This window comes from Acanthaster planci, linkage group LG02 (genome assembly GCF_054643075.1).
Source record: "Acanthaster planci isolate LZ-2023a linkage group LG02, COTS_SCS, whole genome shotgun sequence".
Taxonomy (NCBI): domain Eukaryota; kingdom Metazoa; phylum Echinodermata; class Asteroidea; order Valvatida; family Acanthasteridae; genus Acanthaster; species Acanthaster planci.
This window is the reverse complement of record NC_141778.1, coordinates 34,461,796-34,478,429: the sequence shown is the minus strand read 5'-3', so window position 1 is coordinate 34,478,429 and position 16,634 is coordinate 34,461,796. Positions and strand designations below refer to the sequence as shown.

Genomic DNA, 16,634 nt, shown 5'->3' with positions numbered 1-16,634 from the left:
GTAGTCAGTAGTACCAATGCTACGGTAGCATGCAGTCGAGCGAGTAGGCCTGTATTCCACATGTTGAATGCCTTTGCGGTTGTGGTACCCGATTCCTGAACGTTCTAAAGAGGCAAGGTCGGCTTTTGGGAAAATTTCCCGATTCACAAATGGAAAAAACTGCAGTAACCGCACGGCTTGTGGTCAACATGTATGATGTTTTGGTTCTTATTCCTCCGTGTTTTAACTGTAGGCCTAGTACCCGACCGTACTTGCTCAAACATTACAGTATCTTCCATTTTCCAAGTTATTTTACGGTCTTGATTACAGACAATTGTATGTATTTTGGTTCAGATAGCGTGGAAGAATAAATCAAATCTATACCAGTTTTTGCACTAGTCATGCTAGTCCGAGTATAGCCCCACTAGTGTGGCACGGATCACTCCCGATCGGGAGTCAGTGAGAGTCCGTGCCACACTAGTGGGGCTAGTCCGAGTATTACTAGCACCCAATCGTCCAGTGACTTCTTTTTATTAATACAGTTTAAAACAACTGTTGGGGGATAGGCACCATGTACTTTCCTATGAGCAAATTGTTCTTTATAGGAGACTAATCTTTGAGTTTCTTGGAAGCATTTATTGTTGATGAAATGTCGGACATTACTTCCCTTAGAGAAAACTATTAATTATCATCTAGAGCCATAATTGTATTCTTGTTCAAGCTGCTGTTCCCCAGTGTTTTGTGTACAATTTTTTGCTGCTCAATCATGTCGGCCTCCAAACTTTTAAAAATGTGATTTATAGGTTCCTACATGCCCATATATTTCTAGGGGTAGTAGGGGATGTGACGATGATGCTTGAATTGATTAAATGAGTGACATCCATGTATGCCATGTATGATTTGGACAAACCTTAATGAAAAGGGGAAGAAAAATTGCTGCTCAGGAAAGTCATTAATTTGAACATTTTACCTTGCAAATTTTACCTTTGAAGCCCTTGTTAAAGCCCCCACCTGTCTCTGATGTTGCTAGGCTACCTAACTGCATGGCAAAAACAGTGTGCATGTATCAGTTACTGGGAATTGTTTCTCTCCCAAAGCCATGAGTTTCCAGAAAGTGGTGAATTTCGTGTCGTTGAAAAAAATTCACCACAAGGAACTTATTCAAAGACCTTGCACTCAATAGAAGTTATGCATGGCAACCATTGTTCCATGAGTAGACCTTTTTCGCTGTAACTGAAGCAGTTACTGTCAGAAAGATGCCTGCCATGCACAACCTCTATAGGCAATGGCAGTACAGATAATCCACTAAACCACAAAGTTTTTTCAGTCATTGTCAGGAATTAGAGTTAAAATGTCATTGCAAATGACATAAAGATCCAATGTGCGTCACAGAGCCACAGCCTACCTTTTGTCATTTCCTGTTTTCATGATGATCATTCTCAGTATGTCGGGCAAGCTAGCAGTAGTGGTGTATCTTCTTGGAGTGTTTTGTCTCACCCTTGAAGCCCTGGACAATGGCTTAGCCAGGACACCTCCAATGGGTTGGCTTACATGGGAACACTTCAAATGCAACACAAACTGTAAAACGAACCCCAAGAATTGTGTCAGGTAATATTTACAGATTTACAACTAATGATTGCAAAGCACACATGTATCAAACCAAGTTTGCAATGTATCATATCTTCTTACGTATCTTCTACAGTTGCTTTACCTACAGAGGAAAGGTGTGATTTCTTTATCCTGTGACTTTTGTTTTTCTGTTTAGTTTTCAAAGGTTTGAGTGTGAATCAAAATATGAATAGACATCAAATCCTCACGCTAGAAAAACACTTTTTTCATGTATCTTCAATATCCTGCATCAATTTTTGTAATATTTTGTGAAATGATTTTGTTTCAGTGAGAACTTGATGATGGAAATGGCAGACCGCATGGCAGCAGATGGCTACAAGGATGCTGGTTATGAGTATGTCAATCTTGATGATTGCTGGAGTGCTAGACAGCGTGATTCACAGGGGAGATTGCAGGGAGACCCTGATCGCTTCCCCAGTGGAATGAAGGCACTTGCTGACTATGTAAGTTTGGAATCAGCAGTAGACCAAAATCTCAGGATTTCAAATGCTGTTGTATCTTATCAAAACAGGTTTGAAGGAACTGCTTCAAAAATTTTGTTCACAACTTTCTCTGGTCAGTAAACCAAAGACTCAAAGGGCCATTAAACAAATTCCATGCAGTGCATCCCATAATGCTAATTACAGCTATTGAGATCAAGAAGAAGAGATTTGACTGAATCAGGTCTTTAACCCAAGACCTCTGAAATACATTTCAGGTGTTGCACTGGAGACAAGGCTTTCAGTTGATCATTCTTCAAATATTGAACTCTAGCATAATTTATTGCATTTATTTCTTTTCACATGTTGAACATGTTTCTTTTTCTCTCAGATTCATAGTCAAGGTCTGAAGTTTGGCATTTATGGAGACTATGGCACCAAGACTTGTTCAGGTTTTCCTGGCAGCTGGGGGCATTTTGAGCTAGATGCACAGACCTTCGCTGACTGGGGAGTAGATATGCTCAAATTTGACAGCTGCAGCTCCAATGTGACTACATATAGTAAAGGTTAAATTCTGCTTGTCAAAATAGTTCAGAAAAACAGTGCATTTTTCTTGTTGATCAAGACGTCTATCTTGTAATATTAAAACAATTTTTGTATCACCTTTTCCAGGTTATCCAGAGATGTCCAATGCCCTAAATGCTACAGGACGGCCAATTCTATTCGACTGTAAATGGCCTTTTGTATTGCGCCATTATGGCATGAAAGTAAGTTGTAAAGCACAGAAAATTGCTTCTCTTTATCCTCCCCTAATTAAGTGCATCTTCACCAGCAAATGAGAGACAGTTTGGTGGGAAGTTTTCCAAATTTGCCCGTGCATTTGCCTGGAGTACATGCAAAGACTACAGATAATGATCAGATAATGCATATAGCTAGAGTGTTGTTTATTTCTTTATTTTTCATTTGGTTGTTTTGGTAAAAGTGCCCCATGTTGTCATTGGCTACCCTGATTTAAAAAGTCAGAAACTAAAGAAAGGAAGAATGAAAGATTCTATACACTGCAGATAAACTACACCTTGATAGCTGAATACTGCAACACGTGGAGAAACTTCTGGGATGTTCATGAGAAGTGGTCTTCTATCCTGATGATAGTAGACTACTACGCACTCAATCAAGACACCTTGATAGCGGCCGCTGGACCTGGCCATTTTAATGACCCAGACATGGTAGGTACTCGGCACTTCACCTTGTCAATGGTAAAAGGGTAGTCATTGCATCGGTAGAAGTAGCTTGCTTGTGTCACATGGACATATGGCATGCCTACTCTGGACAAAGGGAAAAAAGTCTTTGGGGATTGACCTCCAAAACAATCTAAAAGGGGGTCTTTTAGAGAAAGGTTGCAAAGAATCTGAAAACAGAGAGAGACAGAAATGATGAATACAGCAATAACTCTGTGTGTGGGGGGGAGGGCTCGGAGGTCTAAGCCCAAAGAGTTTTTCCTTTCTGTAAAAAGAACATGTCCATCTTAAACTGCTAGCTCTGATATAGCCATAAACTCCAGTCCCCTGTGGTGCAACTTAGGGGGAGGGGCTGCTTGAGCATCATGTGCTACAATGCTGGGTGTGCAACTGAACTGAGGGGCTACAGGAAATAAGAGTGGTAATGAGATAAATGCTTTGTCCTGGGGGCATAATTATATGTAGTTTATTTTTGGGGGGGGGGAGTCACTGCCATAAATAAATTACATGGGTAGTGCAGAGTAAATGCTTGTAAGGGAAATGGAGAGGATAAATTTGCCCTTTCAATCCTGCTTTACACTGCTTGTATTCTGACTGAAATTTAGAGAGGAATAACTCTGTCTCTTTGGTCATTTCCTGCCCAGCTTGTTGTAGGAGATAGTGGCTTGACAGTTGATCAGGCCCAGGCACAGTTTGCTATGTGGGCCATTTTGGCTGCTCCTCTTCTCATGGCTAATGACCTAAGGAATATCTCCACCCCTCGCAGCAACATCCTGCTAAACAAAGAGGTCATTGCTGTCAATCAGGACCCCCTTGGCATCATGGGAAGACTTGTGCTTCAGGTAAACTGCATGGACAATGATGACAAATCCCTGACATTTGGTTTCAGATAGTCCTGTCATATAAATGGCATAACCATTTAAAACCTGAATCATATGAAATATCTTGCTCAAATTCTGTTTACAAGGACATTTGGACCTTGCATCACTCCTTCACATGATCTAATGCTGTGATTACTTTGATGCCTGTATTTTTGAGAAGTTGAAGGATACACCAATCAGTGATGTTAAGGTGTCATTCTTAGGTCCAAAATAGCCTTGGCGTTGTTTGAGGTGCTAAGTCCAACCACCCAAAACAATCACTGTTTAGAATGAGTTAGTTCTTTATCTTCCTCCCACAGTTTAGTGACAGAGTTGATGTGTGGGTTAAACCACTCTCTCGGTGGCAAGAATGGGCGGTTGTGATCCTCAACCGGTACTTGGCACCTCAGATGGTATCCTTGTCTCTCCATCAGCTGGGTCTCAAGACACTCTCCAGTTACAGACTGCGGGATATTCTATCCCACAGTGATATAGGCCTCAGGGATTCATCCAAAATGTACAAGTACACGATACCTGCAACTGGTACTTTGATGATGCATGCACAGCCTTAGCAACAGTGCTTCAGTCAAATATTTGTGTGTGTGTGTGTGTGTGATGGGATTGGGTTGGTTTTGACAGTGTGAAAAGAAAGTACAGTTGTTTTAAATGTAATATCAAATTGAGAGATAGCAATTTTTTGTCCTGAAAGACTTTCAACAACAGTTCACAGTGGAAGAACAGCTGTAATGAAGGTTTATTTCATTCATCCACTAACATTCAACCATGATCTACGAAAATGAATGCTGTGATAAAGGTTGATGGTTTGATGCCTGTCATCTGTGAAGATTATGTGAATGCTGGCAGACATGAATTAATTTCCCCATGATGCATATCTTACATATCAATGTCTGCAATAAATATGCCTGAGACTGGTTTTAACAAAGTATATTTTTACAGTTCTTCATACAGAGTAGTGACAATCTACTCAGTTCAGTCGTGAAATTCATATTAATTTTGTTCAGTTATTTCCTTTGAAACAAAAAATTGACAAAGCTAACATATAACAAGTTTCTTGAAGTTTGTATTGATTAAAAATTGCAGGCTATTTGATTAAACTTAAAAGTGCAAATAATCTCAGGATGTTTTGTTTCCAAGAGTTAGTACTGGTACATTGTCAGATGTTTTAAATTATTGTTTTCCCATGTTGATGGGAATTTGGATTCTCTTTAACTTTGTACTCGTTGAACTTTTTTTGCTTTTTTATACTTTATATATCGGTACCAAAGATGTTTTGTAATGTTTTGAACTTAAAAACCTTAGGTTATATGGCAACATTTTATGTACTGAAAGCAATAAAATGTCCAGCCTTTGTTATAAATCAACCTGAAAAGGTTGGCTTTGTTTCTTTATGAAATACCTTTGACCCACAAGGGTGTAAATCCCAGGTGTTTTGAGGGGTACATAATCTCTTACTTTTTGACAAGGGGGAAATGAGCTGTTGAATCAGCCCCCTGCACTCCATTTCGTGGTAAGAAAAACACTAAGACAGATTTGGAAGAATTTTTGGACTTCCTAACAACCAAAATGTATTCATTATCACTGAAAAAGAGAGAAAAATATGTATGCTGCTTTGATGTATGGTTCAGGGTTGTAAATAAGCATATTAAGTACACCAAGCCCTGAATGTGTTATATGGTGGCCCCCCATTCTCTCTGCTTTTCTTCCATCCTCTTGTCTTCGGCAAAAACATTTGATATTGTTTGATCATCTAATTTGAGATTATAGATGAGACATGAAGAAAAAAATAAAAAAATTGAATAACATGAAGCAGGTAACAAATAAAACAGGAACTGTCGATTTCATTTAGACGTAGTTTGGTTTGAAGTAATACGTGATGCATAAACGAGAGGGAGAAAATGGGCCCCCAACATTCCAGACAAGCTCCGCCCACATGGAGTTAGTATTTGCAAGTTAAATTTTATTCAGCGACTTATCAATTAAAGTACCCTTCCCACATTGATTCAGAAGTTTGTTTACCTGTGTCTATTAATTTGTACTGATGAATATTTCAAAATTTAATGTATCTGTTATTGCTCATCTGAGATATCCAACAGTGCCCATGCCCCCGATACACCTGCTTTTGGTTTTACCCGCTGGAAAATCAACAGCCGGTTGTGGTGTTGGTTTGTTTGCTCGTTTATCGTATATTTCATGAACCAACATTACTGAAAAAAATAAAAAGTAATAATTTATCGTTTCAACTAGATACTCGAATGTCTTAGTTTTGTATTTAAAATATCTTTCGCAAGAAATGTGTGCGCTCGGTATGAATATGCTGTTTTTGCACAATACTGGACGAGGATGTCATTTAACCTTTGATTGATTGGCCGAATTTGTGTACCCAGACCTAGGCAACTATCTCGCGCATGACAACAGCCATTACAGCTGTGACTGAATTGGAAGCTTTACCATCTGGAGATGTGAAGCTTTTCCAACGAATGCTTTGCATACTGGAGGATTTTCTTACATGGGTTTTCATTTTCCTTGTAGCAGAGGACATTTTAATTGAGGAACAGCGGTGGGTTTTCCTGTTTGCTGGTGTTAACGCAAGAAACTCGCGAGTTAGAAGTCTGGAAAAACGCCGGTTCAGATCGTCTGCTCCAACCACCTCCTTCTCTTTTGGTCTTGTACTCAAGCAAGTGTTTACATGCGACTTGCGAATGGCAGTTCTTGCCGTAACATCCGGTGCTTACCATGTATGAGATAAACACTGAAAATGTGCGTTATTCGTCAGAGATGGAAAGTGAGTGTACATTTTTATAACGTCTACTTCGTCGTACGTTGAATGTGCATTAGGCCTCATGGCCCGCTAAAATTCTAGCCGTGTCGTAAATTCCAGCCCGTTTGAACATGTTGAACATGTTGAATTTATGGTAAGGTCTGAAAATTAAAATTGTGCACTTTGAAATAGGTTCTAGGAAATCCGTTTTGTGACGTGTACATGTATTTTGCCAATGTGCCCTTTCATAGAATTAATGTACATGTAACCATATTAAAAAGAGTGTAACCATATTAAAAAGAGTTGTATTATGCAAGTAATATCATATTCTTTTCTGGCTGTATTCTTACATGTATCTTGCATTGATTTTGTTTTAATCTACAGACCCAAAATTTGACCTTGGACCAAGACGTAAAAACAACAATCCTCCACCTGATGTCAGCAAAGACGACATAGCATCAGTTATTAAACTGAGACCTCCTGCCAAGAAAACTTGGGAGCCTGATGTAAGAGCTCTGATCTCCACCAAGAAATGGCTTAGTACCTACGGGCTCAAGAAAAACCGTCTTACTGTGGATCAAATCCTGGCTCAAGTCGGATTCAAGCACAGCGATGGTAGGTTGTAAGCCTTACATTAGGGCCTACATGAGGCTCTTACATGTACACTTTGCAAAACACACTTTTCTTTCCTCCGTTATGGTTTAAAAACTTTGAACGGTGGCTAGATTAAAGAACCCAACTGCCAATGCAATTTAAGTATTTTTAATGTCCAATTCAATGTGATTTTCGTTTCTTTTGTGCCATTTTAAGGGCATTTTTGCACATGTTTTACTTCTGTGCTCGTGCAAATTTGCATGTAAGCAAAAGTCTGATGCCATCCACTGCAAAAACCAAAGTTTTTCTGCCATTTTACACAAAAATGTGAAAATAGCAAAAATTTGCCAGCATTTACTTTGGTGAGTAATTGTTTCAGGCCAGTATGCAAATTTTTTTTCGAATGTTCTCAGCGAATTTGAGATTTACTATTTCCACAGACCCACACCCCCACTGACCATCACTGCAACAGTATCCACTTTTGAATAGGAAAGTATAGAAAATGTTAAATCTTTAAAAAGGAGTGTCCTTTTTCATGACGGTAAACAAGCGATGTCTGATAGTATTTCTTTATGGACATTTAAGAGGAATAGAAAGTAGCACAAAATATGTTCTTCAGTAATATTCACATCCTGGACTCTTTAAAAAAACCATGCCTTATGTCAGTGTTGGTGTATTCAGTTGATCTGCAGGATTACACGATCAGTGTATTATTGGTCAGTGCCGGACTACATGTACGTCTGTACTGCCCCTTCTCCAAATAATCCTTCAGAAGCAAGAATAAGAAAAAAATTAGTTCAATCAGTGGTGACGTGATCAACAGATGTTGTCGAGCAACTGATAGCCTAGCGTCATTGAACAAACATGCAGTAGTAATTTATACTTCACCTACCTTGCAGTGGCCCTTGAAAAACTAGTTTATCAATTGCCGACAAAAACGTGTGTCTGTAATTAAATTGTATCCAAACCCCAAAATGACATGCTATCTCTGAGTCTATGTACTCTGTGAAATACAATATCACAGTTATTATTGTTGTTAATTTGCCCAGTTGCATTTCATATTTTGTGGATGCACAAGTGTTTCAGTTACTTTTGGTGTTATTTTCCCATTTTGTTATCATTCATTATCACAAAGCTTTGCTTCTGAATTGGACTGGATGATTAAACACAGTGTATATATTACCCTTGTGGACTCGGGTCAATATTCACAGATTAAACATGCAGTGTTGTATAATTATTACTTGTAAGTACTAGGTTACCATTATCTTTGTATACTACACTCTGTGCTTACCAGTTGTAGGCCTGTTGTCATGGAGATGAAAAACAATTGGAAGGCCAACCTGGTGCTGTTCAGTTCAACTGCTCTAGTTTTATTAAAATAAGCTATGGCAAGGCATGCTAAACATGTTATTTTTCCAAAACATTAATTTTTTTAAAAACACTTGCTCAGCAAAACTGTAAGAAATAAGCTTTTTTGTGGAGGGGAATTGTGGGCTACATGAGAATTTCTGATTTGTCAGCAGTTATTTTTTTATGGGGGGGGATCTGTTTATAAATGGAGTTGGAGGGTGAGGCCACAGGTCACATTACCTTGTCTGGGACACAGCCCTGAGCCGGAATTGTATTCATGTTTTATCACTGAGTTGTGCCTCAGAGTTGTATGGTAACGTGGATTTCTCGGATTAAATTTCAAATCTCAAGACACACATTTGTCCAACTGAGTAACAACATAGCAACACTAAATAGAAACCATTATGTTCAATTTGAATGAAAACAGACAGTGAAACTCCATGTACATGTACCTGGTTGTGCTACTTAACGTCATACCGTTGCCTGGGGAAAACAAACAAACCAAACACAGAAACAAAAATGAAACAAACAGAAAAGCAGTCCCTTATTCAAACTGGAATTATTGTGGTGTTTTGGCCAGTTACGCAGGTACATGTAATTAAGAGTTTATTAAGTCTTGAATCAAACAATCCACCAAGCATGGGTCATGTACATGTAGAATACAAGAATTGGTAAACTGAACTAAAATTGCTTGAGCCAAAGTTCGTAAAATGTAAGGTGCTGATTCCTGCCAAGCAATAACTTCATCTTTCAGTTTCAATCAGGCAATGAGCTATAGTGTGTGGCAGCTTTTCACACCATTAAAGCTTGAACATGGCTCTTTTTTTACATGAAAAACATGGCTTATAAAGTAGGATGACCACAGCATGTGTGTCCAGTTTGAGAAACTGCTACATGAACCAATAATAATAATAATGTAATTTATAGTGCGCGAAATGTATAAAAATGTTCTAATGCGCACAACAAAAAACTACATGTACCAACAATTAAAATTATTAAATTTAGCAATTAAAAAATAAATAAAACCCACAATGCATTACACAATCAGAAAACATAATTTACTACACTTAAAATGAACCATGAAACCGTAAATCACTCATAAAAAGCTGCCTTAAATAAGAAAGTTTTCAATTCCTGTTTAATGCTGCCTGTAATGAAAATGAATAGCTTAGTGCCATGGGAAGCTCTCACTCCAGGAAAGAATTTCCACGAATGTCATTCAGCAATGATTATCAACGGCAATCCTACTACAACCAGTGCTCAGTTAAGACTCAAATACATACAGTTCTCTCTTTATCTAATGTACTTGCATTGTCTACAGTATTCATCATTTATTATTCTTCAATTTTTTAGTAAGCAATGGAGAATCTTCATAAGTATTCTGAATAATGTCATGGTTTATGTAAAAAATATTAGTGGAGACCGAGTTTTGAAAATAAGACTTTTTTGGACATACATGTACATGTATTTAGTCAGCAACAGATATTTTGAAAAAATCAGAAGGTACATGTACATTTCTCACTATTCTGAGGACATTTCAAAACTGAAGGTTTGCACAATTAGTAATGACAATTACGGAAAATCAGACTTTTATAAAAATGATTATTAAGATTATTTGAATGTCATTTCACCAGAAATTTATTAGGAAAAAACATAAAGAGTTAAAAAACATAAAGACATCCATGTAATGCAGGCAGTCTATAGTTGTATCCAAGGTCTGTTGAGATTGTTACTAAGTTACGTGCTCACAATTTGAACCTTACTCTTTCATCGTGCCACCTTTGTGTTTATTTCCACTCATTTCCTGCAAAGCTTTTTATCAGTGATTGCTGGTTCATCAATGATTAAATACATCACTTGTGGGCTGTCTTGTCATCAGAGTAAACAGATGCTGGGACCAAAATGAAACTTGAGATCTCATATAATTTTTAATGAGGTGATAATTTAATGAGGATGACAGTTCTTAAGGGCCATATATCTTGCAGTCGTAATATAAGGTGCACGAAGCAAGTAAAGAATATTTTGCAAATCAAGCGTCAGGGTAGTGTAAATGCTTTTTCCTATAAGACAATAAATCAGGAGCTCAGGTTCAAAATGTTGCAAAAACTGTCAAACAATGAGTGTAAGTTATATCCTGAACAGACTATAGTTCTTATCAACACTATAAATAAAATCAATGAAGCCATTAAAATGTTTCAGGATATTTAGTTGTTATTGTTTGTATTAGTGATATTATTTGAATGATAAAACTGGATTTTTTCTTACAAATTCCACAGCATTTCCCACCATCATAACAATTTAACCAAATATATGTAGATTACTGTATTTTTCCATTTTGCTGTGAGCTTCCAAAGACTTGAAATCAACTTTAGAGGACACATTTTATTTTCAGAGTATGACCGAGCGCTAAAGAAACCAGTTTGCTCAAGATATGGAGAGGGATTGTTTACCAGGTATCCTGCAAGAAATGGAAAAGTCTACAATGTAAATGTGAGTCAAGCATACAACAGACATGACAGACCTACATGTACGTGTACACGTATGTACATCCTAAAACCAAAGGTTGTATCAATTTGTCCCAACATACAACTTTTCCCCCTTATCACTATGGTGTATTCAACATACTGCATTTTTCATGACATCAGCAACTGAACACAGGGTGAATTATTCGATCATTAAACTAATATTTATTTGACGTCACAGAGTATGGTCCTGTTGTTTCCCTAGCAACTGAAAATTGTTTGCAAGACAAAATTAATGCAACACTGTTTTGCCATGCAGAACTGAAATATCATTGGCAGTATGGAGAAAATAATTCACACAATGAGTTGCAAGCAGTTTCCTCATGTCATCAATATATTCTCAGTGACGATTAAAATTATGCTTTTCCCAATACAACATTAAATCCTACTCTGCATTGCACCCAACTAGGTCAAGGTTGGTAGGGAGAAAATCAAGCAACTTGAGAACAGCTTGCTCGCTGCCATTAACCTGTACAAGCGACGTATTGAGTGGTTGACAAGTGAAGCCCGACGGCTGTTTGGTGTAATTGAAGATCACTGTATCACCATTGTTCTTGACATCAAGACAAGCTCCCCTATTCAGTTTGATCACTGCCGTAATGCTATCATCAGGGTACTACAGGAACAAGTGTCCCAGATAGCAAAGTTTAACTTAATCAGGTAAGGAATAGAATTTCGGCCGAAAACCATTTCACAGTTCATCTTCAAAGCATATTGGAGTTCTTCAGACACTGATTTGTAAATTTTTATGAGTTTTTAAACTTTATTATCAATTGATTTTCATTCTTAATTTTGTGGACCTGTAGCACCATTAAGTTATATTGAATATATTCCACTCTGAAGTCAAAATGATTTAATTTAAGAAAAAAAGTAAACCATAGAGTTGGATCTGAACTACATGTACATGTAGTAACCCAAGTTTGCCATATTAGGTGCTCACAAGACAAATGTTGCTGGTACCCCTAATGAAATGACACTAAAACTGAGCAAGTCAAGATCAGTGTTGTATTTGAGTCCATCACAAGCCCCTGTAAGTCCATCACAAATCATTCAGTTATAAGCCAATTCACAAGCTATTCAAATGAGCTGTGACAGAAGCATTCCTTTGTCATTGTTCACCCTGTTACTTATGACTCGCCTTGTGAAGGAACTTGTGATGGACTTGTGAAAGGACTTGTGAAATCATTTGTGATGGACTTGAATATAACTGCAAGATATTACTAATTTGTTTCAAATATATGAATGATATTTCTTGACAAAAAATGTATTTTTTCACATATTGCAGAGCTGCACAGGACGTGGTGATATTTCAACCCCAAGCTGTCCCTGTATCCAGAGACAGTCTTCAAAATGCTATTGACTGGCTACATAACCTAGATAGTGTGGCTGAAACAACCAAGACTAGTGCCTGTGAAGGCATCAGAAAGGCATTTGAGGACAGAAATGTAAGTGTACATGTCATCAGACCAAGTATTGTCAAATAAATAACTTGTTCTACCAAGCCTTGCCAAAACCAGCAGGTGTTCATCTATTTCTCTTGACCCTCTCTTCTATTTTTTGCCAGGTTGGAAAGTTCATGCACAGTGTTTAAAATAGCAGAGTGGCAGACTTGTGAACATAGTTTAGGGGTCTTGGAATCCCCATTTATATCAGCGAATTATGTGACCTTTGAACCTTGTGCATGTCTTTAAGGCATGATTATTGCAGGGCCCGCATGCACACTTGCAATGTACATGTACTTGTAGACTTTCTAGATGTCACACCAGTCGGCCGGAAGTGGCCTACAATCATGACATGGTTATACTTTTGGGCGCAACTAGAGAAGTTTGGTGGACTTCCAAGTTTTCTGGAAGATTGCAGTTAGACAACTAGGTGGATGGACGCAGTGATGACTTCGGCAAGAATCAATCACATACATGTAGATTGTAGCATCTTGCACATATTGTCCAAGCAGTTTTCATCAGTGAAGGCAAAATAAAGGGAATCGAGTCCGTGTAAAGTACCCAAGTCTTGTGCCTGCCAAATTTTCTCTTTTTGTCTGGCCTCCAATTTCCCCTTCAGTGGCGGATGACTGCCACCCCTGAGTGACTGGCCGGGGGCCGGACCGCTACAATAGAAATTGCAGAAATTTCATCCAAGGGTGAACTGTTTTGTGATACTTTGTCAAATTATTTGCACCAGTGATACGGGATAATTTTCTGTTGTTGCACAATAAAGTCGCATCCTTCTGAGGAGCTGTTGATTTCAGTGAGTATTATTCTTGCTTACAGGTTGAGGCTGTGTATCTTTTCTCTGAAGGAAGTTCAGCCAGCACCAATATGGAGCTAACATTGCAGAAGGTCCGAGATGCTCCACTACCTGTGCATGTTGTAGCTTTCAACAATACAGACTCCATTACCATCAAATATCTTAAAGATATATCACGTTTGACTGGAGGAAGGTACGTCCTTATTTGAACTTAATTCAACATTTAAATCAATCTTTGAATGATACGTGATTGATGTACTTAACCTTGATTGCTCTGTGAAAGCTGAAAGGATTTTACTTTAGTTGGATTGGCATCAACCTCATAAAACACTGTTATGCAACAACTTGTCATCATACACATTTTAAATTGAATGAACCTGTGGGTGTAGCTGTATCAAACATAGACCCTTCAAAAATAATTTCCTTTGCATAGATTCCATGCATTTGCCTTCAACAAGCTTGATTCTGATGTGAGTGGGACCAGTGGATTCTCACTAGACAACAAGATCCTGATGGGGGGTGTACCTCCAGGGGCAGGGCCAAGAGAGGATGTGATAGCTATGTTTGCTGAGCTTGAGGAGGCTAGGCATGCTCTGTCAGATGTACAGGTTTTGCTGGACAACACAGTGCCCGATGGAAAACCAGACAGTGGTAAGAATGGATTTATTGCAGAGTTTGCACAGAGAACTGAAGCAATTTATGCTCCTTTCTTGCCGCCAGTTGATGGGATATGAAATATTTTAGACAACAACCTACTCTGTAAATGTGGGTCAAGTTCAAGTGAAAGCAGCTGCCAAGCAGAAAACAATTACTTCATCAGTATTATAGGAATCTGCTGACTGTCATTCACAGTTATAGTCCCTACATTAGATCACATTTTTGTTGCCTTTTTTTTCATGGGCAACTGTCCTGTGCTTGGCAAATTTGCATATTCTAAAAATATTTGTTGTGGTACGTTTGTTGTCAGGTGAACCCACAATTAGTGGCCTAATTACTTCCTTTACATGAGGATTACAGATTCGGCACATCTAAATGTTGTCTTTGATCATAAAATTTTTGAAAAAAGAATGCAGCTTGGAAGAAACTGAATAGTTATTGCAGTATCAGAACGTGTTGAGAACATTTTTTTTAAATTTCAGCTCGTCTGTCTATACAAAACGGTGATGTTCCTGGCAGTGGTGAACGTAGTGAGCAGTACATGAGCTCCAAGGAGTGGCTGCACAGACATGGTCTAAAGCCTCGTAAACTGGACCTCTATGATGCGTTAAGTCTCTGCTCCTTCAAGCATTGTGATGGAGTTGTGGATGTGAAGAGACCTCCAGATGATGAATATACTGATGCAGTGAGTTTAGTGGTGTTCAACATATTTCTCTTGATGGAGACTTAGTGAAACTTCTTTAGTAGAATTTCATTAAGGCGTGCGGTCAAAATACAAACCCTTTTGAAAGCGTTTGATGCTTTGTAAACGCTAAGCTCCACCGATGGTCAACACCGAACAGACGAACGCTTCAGCGAGGCTGGCCAAACCGTTCGCTTATTGCATTACCGCATCAAGGGCTCCTGCGGTCTGGTGGATGAGTCACGACAATAGCCTTTTACTTAACTTCCTGATAAAACTTGTGTACTGAGCAGTTTTGTCGCTTATAAAGTGTAAAATATCTGCGCTGTCGGTTTCCAGACCAGTCTTTTCAGGTCTCGATACCCTGTAATCTTGGTAGATGTATTTTGTCTCGGTATCGTGAGTCAAATACACACCTAATTGTATACCTGCAGAATTGATTATACTAACACGAAATAGAACCTAAATCGTACCTGACATAGTGTTCTGTTCGTCACAGTATAGTTATAGATAAAAACCTCTTTTTCCCTGTGTGCGCAAAACTCGGCACTATGCTCTCGCAGGTGTTCATGTGTAGGATCGAGGAAAACACGTACGCAAACTACGCGCTTTCCACTTAGCGGCCGCAACTGCACGATTTAAGGATACATGCTTTTTCTGGAAGGCAACAGTACATGCATTTTGTTTTTTGTATTGTTCTTTTGTACTCTTTTTATACTTTGTGGCTGCACAAATTTATGTTGGAAAACAAACATGTCGGGTTTTATTCTGATTTCTGGTGTTTGATTTTACCTATATTTTCGTTGAATCTATTTTCGCAAAAATAACCAAACACAATTCGCTCGAAATCTAATTTAATTTTGTATCCTGTACTGAAGGAGGAAAGTTCTAATTGAGCATGCTGTTTTTCTATTTGTACATATCTTACAATCGTTTTGTTGAGCCAAACACCTGCATCTGGTTGGCAAAATACGGTCAGAAACTGTCACACCTCTGGTGGTAACTTTGTATGGAATGTACTCGTAAACGAACTCTGGGGAAACAGTTTAGAAAAAATGTATTCAAATCAAAGTTGCTCATGGATGGGGAGAGACAGGAGATTAATTTATATTAATATAATTTTAAACACAAAAATATTGTACAGGCCTATGCGGCATGTTCGTACCGAGCTTTTTGATGTCTCGGTGTGCATTGTACATGTACGTGTACATGTCCGAACCCCAACCGATCCGAAGTTCGGCAAAAAATTTCCGAACCATGTCAGAACCAAACCAAAAATAAACCTTGACATCTTCTTGCAGCACTATTTGATGCGGAGGTTGACTTTTTTTTATTACTTTCAAAGAATTTTGGTACACCTGACTAAAATTCAAAATAAATTCATGTTGTGTCTTTGTGGATATTTCCTTTCAGAGACGATAGATCAGGTCATAAAATGAGGCAACCGTGTTTGGCATTTCCCGTCACTTCCATACAAGCTTCAGGCCTTGCCCTAACTTTTTTCCTGGATAGCCCACGGGACTAGTAAACTTGGCATTTTACTAGCCCGTTTGGAGTTTTACTAGTCTGTATGCAAAAAAAAGAAAGCCCAAAATTGTTGTTAGCTTTAATACCAATGAAGAAAAAAAGGAAAGGAAAAATAGGACGCATGATTTGCTGTATGCCACATGCACTTGTA

The 16,634-nt window shown here is 38.4% G+C and overlaps 2 protein-coding genes across 2 annotated transcripts in view; both read left to right on the top strand.

Annotated features, from left to right (window-relative positions):
* Positions 1–11: 11 nt before the first annotated feature.
* LOC147800168 (alpha-N-acetylgalactosaminidase-like) lies at positions 12–6,152 on the top strand. The gene is made up of 8 exons (XM_087133690.1): positions 12–190; positions 1,423–1,587; positions 1,877–2,051; positions 2,419–2,593; positions 2,700–2,794; positions 3,092–3,253; positions 3,910–4,107; positions 4,446–6,152. Exons 1-8 carry the CDS (start codon positions 150–152, stop codon positions 4,695–4,697), a joined length of 1,263 nt encoding a protein of 420 aa, XP_086989816.1. The 5' UTR covers positions 12–149; the 3' UTR covers positions 4,698–6,152.
* Positions 6,153–6,525: 373 nt separating this feature from the next.
* LOC110983728 (von Willebrand factor A domain-containing protein 3B-like) overlaps positions 6,526–16,634 on the top strand; it is a 39,980-nt gene continuing 29,871 nt past the window's right edge. The window contains exons 1-8 of the mRNA XM_022243224.2: positions 6,526–6,928; positions 7,289–7,519; positions 11,241–11,338; positions 11,780–12,030; positions 12,656–12,815; positions 13,641–13,810; positions 14,051–14,268; positions 14,757–14,959. Coding sequence (XP_022098916.2) covers positions 6,880–6,928; positions 7,289–7,519; positions 11,241–11,338; positions 11,780–12,030; positions 12,656–12,815; positions 13,641–13,810; positions 14,051–14,268; positions 14,757–14,959 — 1,380 coding nt within the window. The 5' untranslated portion in view covers positions 6,526–6,879. The remainder of the gene's footprint in view (positions 6,929–7,288; positions 7,520–11,240; positions 11,339–11,779; positions 12,031–12,655; positions 12,816–13,640; positions 13,811–14,050; positions 14,269–14,756; positions 14,960–16,634) is intronic.

Bases quoted from the DNA above. Each gene is read 5' to 3' on its own strand.
- LOC147800168 (XM_087133690.1), top strand. From the start codon at position 150: ATGGAAAAAACTGCAGTAACCGCACGGCTTGTGGTCAACAT. The intron at 2,795-3,091 runs GTAAGTTGTAAA...TATACACTGCAG, and splicing joins TGCGCCATTATGGCATGAAA to ATAAACTACACCTTGATAGC. The intron at 3,254-3,909 runs GTAGGTACTCGG...TTTCCTGCCCAG, and splicing joins ATTTTAATGACCCAGACATG to CTTGTTGTAGGAGATAGTGG.